We start from the raw sequence: 14,863 nt of genomic DNA, 5'->3' as shown, positions 1-14,863 counted from the left end.
CATCTTGATAGTATATCTGTTCTCTTCCTCCAAGTACTGATTGCTGTATGTTCTAATTCCCTTAAAGAGAACTTTAGGATTATGCCTGAGTTTCTTTCATGACATCGAAAAGGAACAAATAATATTTCTCTTGTTGGTAAGTTTACGCAACATCAAGAACTTTACACCCTGATCAGATCTCCATGTTATTGGGTAATATATCACCCCTTCCACTATAAACTCTATATTTTACCCACGCTCTTCAACACTCTTACTTTGTTGCTCGAGGCAGTTTCCATGGGAATTCCTCCTGGGCATCATAAGCATAATTTTTCCTACTTGGTTCTCCTGGCCATGATTTTGTTGTAGCTATGTTCTCCAAAGCCTTATTATACGAGCATGCTATGGCAGTAGAGAGACCTTGTGGACAGTTCCCTGTGCTGTCAATACTGCACCTTATTGAACGAGAATTCCCCAGGTCAGACGCACGACATTCTTCATACAAGTAGCTTCTCATCCTGAATGTTATCCACCGCCTTTCTAACGCCAAGTACGGCCCCATCCACTGGCATAACGATAAAGAAACCTGATGTATGTCAACTCTTTACTGTAAAATCAATGCTTTTCAGCCTTTCTGATAAATTCTTTGATTCATTAAGGTCTGTACCAGACGTGGATCCTAAAGCATTCCCTACAGTCAATGTAATTAGCTTGTGAACTTTCAAGGAGTCTCATTTTTGGTGGACAATTGGCCTCTTCAGGAAAGCTTATCAATCTTCATCCCCTCTCTGCCCTGCTTAGCACTGTTCTCACGTTCCTTTTTAACTTTATTGCTTCGGTCTTTGCATACCCTTTATGCTGTCCACCTATTACACAGATATGCTAATTTTCGTGATACTTTCTTCTGTGCATTGTCCTAACTTTTGGTCAATAAACAGGAGAAAGAGAACAAAGGTCTATTACATTCTTTGAACATTAATTCGTATACTTTGTTATATTTAACACATGCTTCCTCTAAAAATGTTCTAGCATTATCACAAAGTGGCTTCCCAGCATTTCTTATCTGAACTGACGCTGATATTGTTAACAATCATCCAAACAATCCTGTAAGAGCTTTGCGGTCCAATGTTTGCTTTTTTTCCTCTCTTGCATCGTATTCATACACTTTCAAACCTGGTTCTCCTTCACCACTTGACAAATGTGAATAATTCATTACGAAAAGATTATGGATTAGGATGGTAAGCAGATATAGGTTAGAGGTCTTGAGCTTTATTCCTTTCAAGTTTTGGAGAATCCTCCTTCAGAGAGGCTGAAGTAAGATAGAAAGGCACAAGACTACATACCCCTACATCTCATTGGAAGCATACCAATAAAAAGCTCAAAAGCTCATACCTATATTTACTCGCCATACCAATCAGTGTATATTGAACTATTCGCATTTTTTTGCTAATGAGAGGGGAACCAGGCTTGGAAAGGTATGAGTACAGAAGGAAAGGGGATGAAGCAAGCTACTTGAACCACAGGAAATTCTTACAAGACTGCTTGAACAGATGAGTGTGACCAATATCTGCATCAGTTCAACCATGAAACAGTGGGAAGCCATTAAGTGACAGTGCTAGAACATTTTCAGAGGAAGGATGAGTAAATCAAAGTGTACAATAGACAAAGCACATCATATATTGTTGTCCCAGCGTTTGGTCAATAAACTGGAAAGGGAAACTGTAATGGAAATCAGCATAATTATGTGATAACAGTGAGTGGGAAGGTTGGACATAGTGTTAAACCTTTCAACTAGACTGTTAACAGAAACAAAGGCAGAGACGTTATTGCTGGGTTTTAAGTCTGATACTGGGGAGGCCAGAGAGAGTTGTGTGGAATATATTACACAAAATTGCATGTGGCAGGATAGTGGCACTTAAAAAGTGGTTCACACAAGGATTATTTTGTTACAAGACACAAGCCAATGTCAAATCAAGAGAAAGCCCTAAGCAATTTGAGTAGAGACCAGAACATAGTGATAGAATAAAGACAAGCAATACTGTGGTTGTGAAGAATAGAGTAGACTGTTAGTAAAATGAGGAACTTGCTGAATGATGAGTCAACATATAAGGAACATAAGGTGTATGCGGAGAAAAGCTATCAGTTAAAAAAAAAATGTGCAAGAAGTACTAGATATATCAGAGAAGAAGAAGTTGACGAGCCTACTTGAGGAAAACCGCCAGTCATAGGAATGAGGGGCTTTCCAAAAGTTCTCAAGCTAGGTATACCCATGAGGCCAATAACATTGGGTACAATGAATGCTTTAGGATCCATCTGTTGTTCACTCCTGAAGACTTCAAAGGATTTGTTAGCGAAGCTGAAAAGCTTTGAGTTTGATACAAAAAATCTGGCAAACTTCAATGTTACGAAATTGTCTATCAATGTGCCACAGGAGGGGCCATGCAAAAAATTAGAAAGGCATGAATGACATTTAGGATAAGAAAGTACAGGTACCAAAGACAGGCTATGTGAAACTGGTGTCTTTGTGTGTCAGATATGAGGAATTTATGCTCAACAGAGAGGTGGTCAGACAGCACAGGGTCTGGCCGTGGTCTCCCCCCACAAATAATGGTGTCATGGCATGCCTGTACAAGGAAACTTTGGATAAAGACAGCTACAACAAAATCATTGGCAGGGGTACCACATATAAGAGATACAACAATGACATTAAGTTGTTTTCCCAGGAAAACTGACATAGAAAACAATAAAAAGTGTAGACCAGTGTAATTAGTAGAAGAGAAGCAGAATGGTACACTGCCCTTTTCAGATACAATGATATGTAATTCTGACTAGGTTGTAAGGCTCTAAGTGTACTGCATAGTTCAAGATGTTGTATTACCCTGAAGGTTTATTAAGTTTAACTCAAGAAGAAGACCAATAACAATACACAATGTGTCCATTTCACTTGCCTGTTTGTATGCTCAGCAGTTTCTTTCTTTTTTCATGTTGAAAGCTCCAGTCACAGAGAAAAGTCCATATCAAGGCCAGACCTTAACTGAAATATAGAGAATTATGAAACTGAAAAAGAAAAAAAAGGGAAAATATTTGTGAAATTTTTGAGAAAACAAATAACCTGTCTTTTGAAATGTGCCAGGTCATAGTTATTGGGAAAGAATGAAAAGGTAGAAAGAAACCAGTATCAAAACAGCCCACCCTTGAGTTGCTGATGGCCACACAAATCATGTGACACAGCAGCTTATCAAGTACTGCGTGGTCTAGCATGTGGAGTGAGCACACAAGCAGCCAGCTCTTGGGAGCAAAAACCAAAGTAATACCTATACAGTAATACCTAATACAGCATTTACCTTCAGAGCACTCGTCTGAACATTTATTTATTTTTTATTTTACTTTGTCGCTGTCTCCCGCGTTAGCGAGGTAGAGCAAGGAAACAGACGAAAGAATGGCCCAACCCACCCACATACACATGTACATATATATATATACATGTCCACACATGCAAATATACATACCTATACATCTCAACATATACATATATATACACACACAGACATATACATATATACAAATGTACATAATTCATAGTATGCCTTTATTCATTCCCATCGCCACCCCGCCACACATGAAATAACAACCCCCTCCCCCGCATGTGCGCGAGGTGACGCTAGGAAAAGACAACAAAGACTACATCCATTCACACTCAGTCTCTAGCTGTCATGTAATAATGCACTGAAACTACACCTCCCTTTCCACATCCAGGCCCCACAGAACTTTCCATGGTTTACCCCAGACGCTTAACATGCCCTGGTTCAATTCATTGACAGCACGTTGACCCCGGTATACCACATCATTGAAATTCACTCTATTCCTTGCACGCCTTTCACCCTCATGCATGTTCAGGCCCTGATCACTCAAAATCTTTTTCACTCCATCTTTCCACCTCCAATTTGGTCTCCCACTTCTCCTCATTCCCTCCACCTCTGACACATATGTCCTCTTGGTCAATCTTTCCTCACTCATTCTCTCCATGTGACCAAACCATTTCAAAACACCTTCTTCTGCTCTCTCAACCACACTTTTTATTACCACACATCTCTCTTACCCTATTATTACTTACTCAATCCAACCACCTCACACCACATATTGTCCTCAAACATCTCATTTCCAGCACATTCACCCTCCTCTGCTCAACTCTATCTATAGCCCATGCCTCACAACCATATAACATTGTTGGAACCACTATTCCTTCAAACATGCCCATTTTTGCTTTCCAAGATAATGTTCTCGACTTCCACACATTCTTCAACACTCCCAGAACTTTCGCCCCCTCCCCCACCCTATGATTCACTTCTGTATTGTTGTCAAATATGAAAGGGAACTTCATCGATGTTTTAAGTGAAAATCATAATGTGTTTGAGGGTTATGCCAACGAAAGTACATTATCTTTACATCCTTGGCTTTAATTGAATTAGTTTAAAAATAGGAGTCAGTATGGCAAAGCTCTACTTTCAGTATCTACTGTTTTTCATATGATTCTCTGGGAAAGTATCATGTTAGGCACTCTGTATAAACTAGTCTCAAAACCGATAAACTCCTGTCTTAGGAACAAAAATGACTCAATTTTCGAACAGAAAACTGTAGATCCTGAGCATGGACATGGATGGATGGAAATGTTGACCTCATGAACTACAAACAAGACGAAGTGGACACATTATGAAATAGCATTCCTTCTGTATGTAATTTAATAAACCTTCATGGTAATGGAACATCTTGATAGTAATCTGTTCTCTTCCTCCAAGTACTGATTGCTGTATGTTCTAATTCCCTTAAAGAGAACTTTAGGATTATGCCTGAGTTTCCTTTCATGACATCGAAAAGGAACAAATAATATTTCTCTTGTTGGTAAGTTTACGCAACAACAAGAACTTTACACCCTGATCAGATCTCCATGTTATTGGGTAATATATCACCCCTTCCACTATAAACTCTATATTTTACCCACGCTCTTCAACACTCTTACTTTGTTGCTCGAGGCAGTTTCCATGGGAATTCCTCCTGGGCATCATAAGCATAATTTTTCAACTTGGTTCCCCTGGCCATGATTTTGTTGTAGCTATGTTCTCCAAAGCCTTAATATACGAGCATGCTATGGCAGTAGAGAGACCTTGTGACCAGTTTCCCTGTGCTGTCAATACTGCACCTTATGAACGAGAATTCCCCAGGTCAGACGCACGACAATCTTTCATACAGTATCTTCTCATCCTGATGTTATCCACGGGCCTTTACTAAAGCCAATACGGCCCCATCCACTGGCATAACGATAAAGAAACCTGATGTATGTCAACTCTTTACTGTAAAATCAATGCTTTTCAGCCTTTCTGATAAATTCTTTGATTCATTAAGGTCTGTACCAGACGTGGATCCTAAAGCATTCCCTACAGTCAATGTAATTAGCTTGTGAACTTTCAAGGAGTCTCATTTTGGTGGACAATTGGCCTCTTCAGGAAAGCTTATCAATCTTCCATCCCCTCTCTGCCCTGCTTAGCACTGTTCTCACGTTCCTTTTTAACTTTATTGCTTCGGTCTTTGCATACCCTTTATGCTGTCCACCTATTACACAGATATGCTAATTTTCGTGATACTTTCTTCTGTGCATTGTCCTAACTTTTGGTCAATAAACAGGAGAAAGAGAACAAAGGTCTATTACATTCTTTGAACATTAATTCGTATACTTGTTATATTTAACACATGCTTCCTCTAAAAATGTTCTAGCATTATCACAAAGTGGCTTCCCAGCATTTCTTTATCTGAACTGACGCTGAATTGTTAACAATCATCCAAACAATCCTGTAAGAGCTTTGCGGTCCAATGTTTGCTTTTTTCCTCTCTTGCATCGTATTCATACACTTTCAAACCTGGTTCTCCTTCACCACTTGACAAATGTGAATAATTCATTACGAAAAGATTATGGATTAGGATGGTAAGCAGATATAGGTTAGAGGTCTTGAGCTTTATTCCTTTCAAGTTTTTGGAGAATCCTCCTTCAGAGAGGTGAAGTAAGAAAGAAAGGCACAAGACTACATACCCCTACATCTCATTGGAAGCATACCAATAAAAAGCTCAAAAGCTCATACCTATATTTACTCGCCATACCAATCAGTGTATATTGAACTATTCGCATTTTTTTGCTAATGAGAGGGGAACCAGGCTTGGAAAGGTATGAGTACAGAAGGAAAGGGATGAAGCAAGCTACTTGAACCACAGGAAATTCTTACAAGACTGCTTGAACAGATGAGTGTGACCAATATCTGCATCAGTTCAACCATGAAACAGTGGGAAGCCATTAAGTGACAGTGCTAGAACATTTTCAGAGGAAGGATGAGTAAATCAAAGTGTACAATAGACAAAGCACATCAATATTGTTGTCCCAGCGTTTGGTCAATAAACTGGAAAGGGAAACTGTAATGGAAATCAGCATAATTATGTGATAACAGTGAGTGGGAAGGTTGGACATAGTGTTAAACCTTTCAACTAGACTGTTAACAGAAACAAAGGCAGAGACTTTTGCTGGTTTTAAGTCCCTGATACTGGGGAGGCCAGAGAGAGTTGTGTGGAATATATTACACAAAATTGCACGTGGCAGGATATGGGCACTTAATAAGTGGAGAGCACACAAGGATTATTTTGTTACAAGACACAAGCCAATGTCAAATCAAGAGAAAGCCCTAAGCAATTTGAGTAGAGACCAGAACATAGTGATAGAATAAAGACAAGCAATACTGTGGTTGTGAAGAATAGAGTAGACTGTTAGTAAAATGAGGAACTTGCTGAATGATGAGTCAACATATAAGGAACATAAGGTGTATGCGGAGAAAAGCTATCAGTTAAAAAAAAAAGTTCAAGAAGTACTAAAATACAGAAAGAAGAATAAGTTGACGAGCCAACTTGTGGAAAACCACCAGTCATAGAATGAGGGGCTTTCCAAAAGTTCTCAAGCTAGTATACCCATAGGCCAATAACATTGGGTACAATGAATGCTTTAGGATCCATCTGTTGTTCACTCCTGAAGACTTCAAAGGATTTGTTAGCGAAGCTGAAAAGCTTTGAGTTTGATACAAAAAATCTGGCAAACTTCAATGTTACGAAATTGTCTATCAATGTGCCACAGGAGGGGCCATGCAAAAAATTAGAAAGGCATGAATGACATTTAGGATAAAAAGTACAGGTACCAAAGACAGGCTATGTGAAACTGGTGTCTTGTGTGTCAGATATGAGGAATTTATGCTCAACAGAGAGGTGGTCAGACAGCACAGGGTCTGGCCGTGGTCTCCCCCCACAAATAATGGTGTCATGGCATGCCTGTACAAGGAAACTTTGGATAAAGACAGCTACAACAAAATCATTGGCAGGGGTACCACATATAAGAGATACAACAAAGACATTAAGTTGTTTTCCCCCAGGAAAAAAACTGACATAGAAAACAATAAAAAGTGTAGACCAGTGGTAATTAGTAGAAGAGAAGCAGAGGTACACGCCCTTTTCAGATACAATAATATGTAAATTCTGACAGTATGTAAGCTCTAAGTGTACTGCATAGTTCAAGATTTGTATTACCCTGAAGGTTTATTAAGTTTAACTCAAGAAGAAGACCAATAACAATACACAATGTGTCCATTTCACTTGCCAGTTTTGTATGCCAGCAGTTTCTTTCTTTTTTCATGATGAAAGCTCCAGTCACAGAGAAAAGTCCATATCAAGGCCAGACCTTAACTGAAATATAGAGAATTATGAAACTGAAAAAGAAAAAAAAGGGAAAATATTTGTGAAATTTTTGAGAAAACAAATAACCTGTCTTTTGAAATGTGCCAGGTCCCCCCCCCCCATAGTTAACTGGATAAGAATGAAAAGGTAGAAAGAAACCAAATCAAAACAGCCCACCCTTGAGTTGCTGATGGCCACACAAATCATGTGACACAGCAGCTTATCAAGTACGCGTGGTCTAGCATGTGGCGTGAGCACCCAACAGCCAGCATATCCTTGGGAGCAAAAAAAAAAAACCAAAGTAATACCTATACAGTAATACCTAATACAGCATGTTCAGGCCCCGATCACACAAAATCTTTTTCACTCCAATTTGGTCTCCCTCTTCTCCTCGTTCCCTCCACCTCCACTCATTCTCTCCATGTGCCCAAACCATTTCAAAACACCCTCTTCTGCTCTCTCAACCACGCTCTTTTTATTTCCACACATCTCTCTTACCCTTACGTTACTTACTCGATCAAACCACCTCACACCACACATTTCCTCAAACATCTCATTTCCAGCACATCCATCCTCCTGCGCACCACTCTATCCATAGCCCACGCCTCGCAACCATACAACATTGTTGGAACCACTATTCCTTCAAACATACTCATTTTTGCTTTCCGAGATAATGTTCTCGACTTCCACACATTCTTCAAGGCTCCCAGAATTTTCGCCCCCTCCACCATCCTATGATCCACTTCCGCTTCCATCCGCTGCCAGATCCACTCCCAGATATCTAAAACAATTTACTTCCTCCAGTTTTTCTCCATTCAAACTCCCCTTTTAGAAAGTTAAAATACAAGAAGGGGAGGGTTTCCAACCCCCTGCTCCCATCCCCTTTATTCGCCTTCTACAACACATGAGGAATGTGTGGGAAGTATTCTTTCTCCCCTATTCCCAGGGATCAGTAATATCTCAAGAAAACTACCCTAACTGTAATATTCAACCCCACAGCAATGGCCTACAACTTCGACAAGGACACCTACTGGCAGTATGTGGGCGAGAGTTACAAGTATGACAGCATCATGCACTATGGCAAGTACGCCTTCTCTCTCCAGTGGGGCGTCTTAGAGACCATTGTGCCACTGCAGGATGGCGTTGACCTCACTGACCCCTACGAGAAGTCACACATGCTGCAAACCGACGCCAACCAGATCAATAACCTATACCAGGCACAGTGTAGCCGCAGGAAGTAGACGCATCACAGATATGCTCTGTCTGCACTTCAGATGTGACCAAGGATTGTACAATTGTTCCCTGATGTTGGCTTCATAAATGAATATAACATTAGCATTTAATTACTTTATTCTGCATGATACATCACTTATGTATTGTTGTCACATATGAAAGGGAACTTCATCGATGTTTTAAGTGAAAATCATAATGTGTTTGAGGGTTATGCCAACGAAAGTACATTATCTTTACATCCTTGGCTTTAATTGAATTAGTTTAAAAATAGGAGTCAGTATGGCAAAGCTCTACTTTCAGTATCTACTGTTTTCATATGATTCTCTGGGAAAGTATCATGTTAGGCACTCTGTATAAACTAGTCTCAAAACCGATAAACTCCTGTCTTAGGAACAAAATGACTCAATTTTCGAACAGAAAACTGTAGATCCTGAGCATGGACATGGATGGATGGAAATGTTGACCTCATGAACTACAAACAGATGAGCGAAGTGGACACATTATGTATTAGCATTCCTTCTGTATGTAATTTAATAAACCTTCATGGTAATGGAACATCTTGATGGTATATCTGTTCTCTTCCTCCAAGTACTGATTGCTGTATGTTCTAATTCCCTTAAAGAGAACTCTAGGATTATGCCTGAGTTTCTTTCATGACATCGAAAAGGAACAAATAATATTTCTCTTGTTGGTAAGTTTACGCAACATCAAGAACTTTACACCCTGATCAGATCTCCATGTTATTGGGTAATATATCACCCCTTCCACTATAAACTCTATATTTTACCCACGCTCTTCAACACTCTTACTTTGTTGCTCGAGGCAGTTTCCATGGGAATTCCTCCTGGACATCATAAGCATAATTTTTCCTACTTGGTTCCCCTGGCCATGATTTTGTTGTAGCTATGTTCTCCAAAGCCTTAATATACGAGCATGCTATGGCAGTAGAGAGACCTTGTGGACAGTTCCCTGTGCTGTCAATACTGCACCTTATTGAACGAGAATTCCCCAGGTCAGACGCACGACATTCTTCATACAAGTAGCTTCTCATCCTGAATGTTATCCACCGCCTTTCTAACGCCAAGTACGGCCCCATCCACTGGCATAACGATAAAGAAACCTGAAGTGATGTATGTCAACTCTTTACTGTAAAATCAATGCTTTTCAGCCTTTCTGATAAATTCTTTGATTCATTAAGGTCTGTACCAGACGTGGATCCTAAAGCATTCCCTACAGTCAATGTAATTAGCTTGTGAACTTTCAAGGAGTCTCATTTTTGGTGGACAATTGGCCTCTTCAGGAAAGCTTATCAATCTTCATCCCCTCTCTGCCCTGCTTAGCACTGTTCTCACGTTCCTTTTTAACTTTATTGCTTCGGTCTTTGCATACCCTTTATGCTGTCCACCTATTACACAGATATGCTAATTTTCGTGATACTTTCTTCTGTGCATTGTCCTAACTTTTGGTCAATAAACAGGAGAAAGAGAACAAAGGTCTATTACATTCTTTGAACATTAATTCGTATACTTTGTTATATTTAACACATGCTTCCTCTAAAAATGTTCTAGCATTATCACAAAGTGGCTTCCCAGCATTTCTTATCTGAACTGACGCTGATATTGTTAACAATCATCCAAACAATCCTGTAAGAGCTTTGCGGTCCAATGTTTGCTTTTTTTCCTCTCTTGCATCGTATTCATACACTTTCAAACCTGGTTCTCCTTCACCACTTGACAAATGTGAATAATTCATTACGAAAAGATTATGGATTAGGATGGTAAGCAGATATAGGTTAGAGGTCTTGAGCTTTATTCCTTTCAAGTTTTGGAGAATCCTCCTTCAGAGAGGCTGAAGTAAGATAGAAAGGCACAAGACTACATACCCCTACATCTCATTGGAAGCATACCAATAAAAAGCTCAAAAGCTCATACCTATATTTACTCGCCATACCAATCAGTGTATATTGAACTATTCGCATTTTTTTGCTAATGAGAGGGGAACCAGGCTTGGAAAGGTATGAGTACAGAAGGAAAGGGGATGAAGCAAGCTACTTGAACCACAGGAAATTCTTACAAGACTGCTTGAACAGATGAGTGTGACCAATATCTGCATCAGTTCAACCATGAAACAGTGGGAAGCCATTAAGTGACAGTGCTAGAACATTTTCAGAGGAAGGATGAGTAAATCAAAGTGTACAATAGACAAAGCACATCATATATTGTTGTCCCAGCGTTTGGTCAATAAACTGGAAAGGGAAACTGTAATGGAAATCAGCATAATTATGTGATAACAGTGAGTGGGAAGGTTGGACATAGTGTTAAACCTTTCAACTAGACTGTTAACAGAAACAAAGGCAGAGACGTTATTGCTGGGTTTTAAGTCTGATACTGGGGAGGCCAGAGAGAGTTGTGTGGAATATATTACACAAAATTGCATGTGGCAGGATAGTGGCACTTAAAAAGTGGTTCACACAAGGATTATTTTGTTACAAGACACAAGCCAATGTCAAATCAAGAGAAAGCCCTAAGCAATTTGAGTAGAGACCAGAACATAGTGATAGAATAAAGACAAGCAATACTGTGGTTGTGAAGAATAGAGTAGACTGTTAGTAAAATGAGGAACTTGCTGAATGATGAGTCAACATATAAGGAACATAAGGTGTATGCGGAGAAAAGCTATCAGTTAAAAAAAAAATGTGCAAGAAGTACTAGATATATCAGAGAAGAAGAAGTTGACGAGCCTACTTGAGGAAAACCACCAGTCATAGGAATGAGGGGCTTTCCAAAAGTTCTCAAGCTAGGTATACCCATGAGGCCAATAACATTGGGTACAATGAATGCTTTAGGATCCATCTGTTGTTCACTCCTGAAGACTTCAAAGGATTTGTTAGCAAAGCTGAAAAGCTTTGAGTTTGATACAAAAAATCTGGCAAACTTCAATGTTACGAAATTGTCTATCAATGTGCCACAGGAGGGGCCATGCAAGAAATTAGAAAGGCATGAATGACATTTAGGATAAGAAAGTACAGGTACCAAAGACAGGCTATGTGAAACTGGTGTCTTTGTGTGTCAGATATGAGGAATTTATGCTCAACAGAGAGGTGGTCAGACAGCACAGGGTCTGGCCGTGGTCTCCCCCCACAAATAATGGTGTCATGGCATGCCTGTACAAGGAAACTTTGGATAAAGACAGCTACAACAAAATCATTGGCAGGGGTACCACATATAAGAGATACAACAATGACATTAAGTTGTTTTCCCAGGAAAACTGACATAGAAAACAATAAAAAGTGTAGACCAGTGTAATTAGTAGAAGAGAAGCAGAATGGTACACTGCCCTTTTCAGATACAATGATATGTAATTCTGACTAGGTTGTAAGGCTCTAAGTGTACTGCATAGTTCAAGATGTTGTATTACCCTGAAGGTTTATTAAGTTTAACTCAAGAAGAAGACCAATAACAATACACAATGTGTCCATTTCACTTGCCTGTTTGTATGCTCAGCAGTTTCTTTCTTTTTTCATGTTGAAAGCTCCAGTCACAGAGAAAAGTCCATATCAAGGCCAGACCTTAACTGAAATATAGAGAATTATGAAACTGAAAAAGAAAAAAAAGGGAAAATATTTGTGAAATTTTTGAGAAAACAAATAACCTGTCTTTTGAAATGTGCCAGGTCATAGTTATTGGGAAAGAATGAAAAGGTAGAAAGAAACCAGAATCAAAACAGCCCACCCTTGAGTTGCTGATGGCCACACAAATCATGTGACACAGCAGCTTATCAAGTACTGCGTGGTCTAGCATGTGGAGTGAGCACACAAGCAGCCAGCTCTTGGGAGCAAAAACCAAAGTAATACCTATACAGTAATACCTAATACAGCATTTACCTTCAGAGCACTCGTCTGAACATTTATTTATTTTTTATTTTACTTTGTCGCTGTCTCCCGCGTTAGCGAGGTAGAGCAAGGAAACAGACGAAAGAATGGCCCAACCCACCCACATACACATGTACATATATATATATACATGTCCACACATGCAAATATACATACCTATACATCTCAACATATACATATATATACACACACAGACATATACATATATACAAATGTACATAATTCATAGTATGCCTTTATTCATTCCCATCGCCACCCCGCCACACATGAAATAACAACCCCCTCCCCCGCATGTGCGCGAGGTGACGCTAGGAAAAGACAACAAAGACTACATCCATTCACACTCAGTCTCTAGCTGTCATGTAATAATGCACTGAAACCACACCTCCCTTTCCACATCCAGGCCCCACAGAACTTTCCATGGTTTACCCCAGACGCTTAACATGCCCTGGTTCAATTCATTGACTGCACGTTGACCCCGGTATACCACATCATTGAAATTCACTCTATTCCTTGCACGCCTTTCACCCTCATGCATGTTCAGGCCCTGATCACTCAAAATCTTTTTTACTCCATCTTTCCACCTCCAATTTGGTCTCCCACTTCTCCTCATTCCCTCCACCTCTGACACATATGTCCTCTTGGTCAATCTTTCCTCACTCATTCTCTCCATGTGACCAAACCATTTCAAAACACCTTCTTCTGCTCTCTCAACCACACTTTTTATTACCACACATCTCTCTTACCCTATTATTACTTACTCAATCCAACCACCTCACACCACATATTGTCCTCAAACATCTCATTTCCAGCACATTCACCCTCCTCTGCTCAACTCTATCTATAGCCCATGCCTCACAACCATATAACATTGTTGGAACCACTATTCCTTCGAACATGCCCATTTTTGCTTTCCAAGATAATGTTCTCGACTTCCACACATTCTTCAACACTCCCAGAACTTTCGCCCCCTCCCCCACCCTATGATTCACTTCTGCTTCCATGAACATATTCCTAATAATATAGGTTTTGTTTTTTTCACATGGTTACATAATGTGCACCATGACACTAATGAAAAGATTCCCTCTGTGCTCGTGTATAATTTTTTCCTTTTTTTTTTAGCCCAAAGCAAGATGGAACACAAGAGCTCATACTCAAATGTCTTATCCAGAAAAAATTTCAGATTATAAATTAAATGCTAATCCTAAGAAGGTTTTTGTACTGTGACCATCAAAGCCACATCAAATCAGGTCAATGGCAATATGACATTATTCATATAAAATTCCCACAGGAACAGTTCCTATGACTGTTCCATGAAAGAGTTCTGCTGTTACCTAGCACCTTTCTGAGGGCTCCTTCAGCCCAAGGCTACTACCTCCAGTAGAAGGGAACAACTATGTAACCTCTTGCAGGTGGAGCCGAGTTACACTTCAGTAAGCTATTCACAAACCTTAACAAATACTTATGCTGTTTTCCTGTTTCAACACATGTATAGGAACACCTTAGCCTTAAGCCTTAATTTTTGAAAGTGATTCCAAGACACTCTTCTATGTACAAAAAATTAAAAATCAAGAAAAGTATTCCTAACAACATTTATGCATATTACAACAAGTAAAGAAAACCTCAAAAAAAAGGTGATATAACTTCCCCTACATTGGTGTGGCCAGGTGGCTTGAGCATGATTTTATCATCATTATTATTGTCCTCTCTGAAAACACTTCTGAAATCACTGCATAGGAAGGGAGTTACATCTGCGGGACCACATTTCTTGAAGATTCTCTACTATCATACAACTTCTAAAATTTCTGTATGCTGTCTGCATTAACCATCCACAACTCTATGTACTACACCTACCTTTGAAAGGTGGCAGAAGGAAGAAGTCTATGAAAGTATGAATATCAACAAAGATATAACAAGGCTATGAAAACAGCCTAACTTATATAATGCTGATGGACCTGATGAAGACTACACATTTGTTCTGAAGGCATGGATATAGACACT

The 14,863-nt window shown here is 39.5% G+C and overlaps 1 protein-coding gene across 1 annotated transcript in view; it reads right to left on the bottom strand.

The window, feature by feature from the left end:
- Positions 1-9,069: 9,069 nt before the first annotated feature.
- Positions 9,070-14,863, bottom strand: part of LOC139749654 (uncharacterized) — a 90,044-nt gene continuing 84,250 nt past the window's right edge. The window contains exon 7 of the mRNA XM_071663825.1: positions 9,070-12,543. Within this exon, the coding sequence (XP_071519926.1) occupies positions 12,527-12,543 (17 nt within the window). The 3' untranslated portion in view covers positions 9,070-12,526. The remainder of the gene's footprint in view (positions 12,544-14,863) is intronic.

This window comes from Panulirus ornatus, chromosome 7, assembly GCF_036320965.1.
Source record: "Panulirus ornatus isolate Po-2019 chromosome 7, ASM3632096v1, whole genome shotgun sequence".
NCBI classification, from domain to species: Eukaryota; Metazoa; Arthropoda; class Malacostraca; order Decapoda; family Palinuridae; genus Panulirus; species Panulirus ornatus.
Note: the sequence above shows the minus strand (reverse complement) of the source record. Positions and strands in the feature narration are given on the sequence as shown.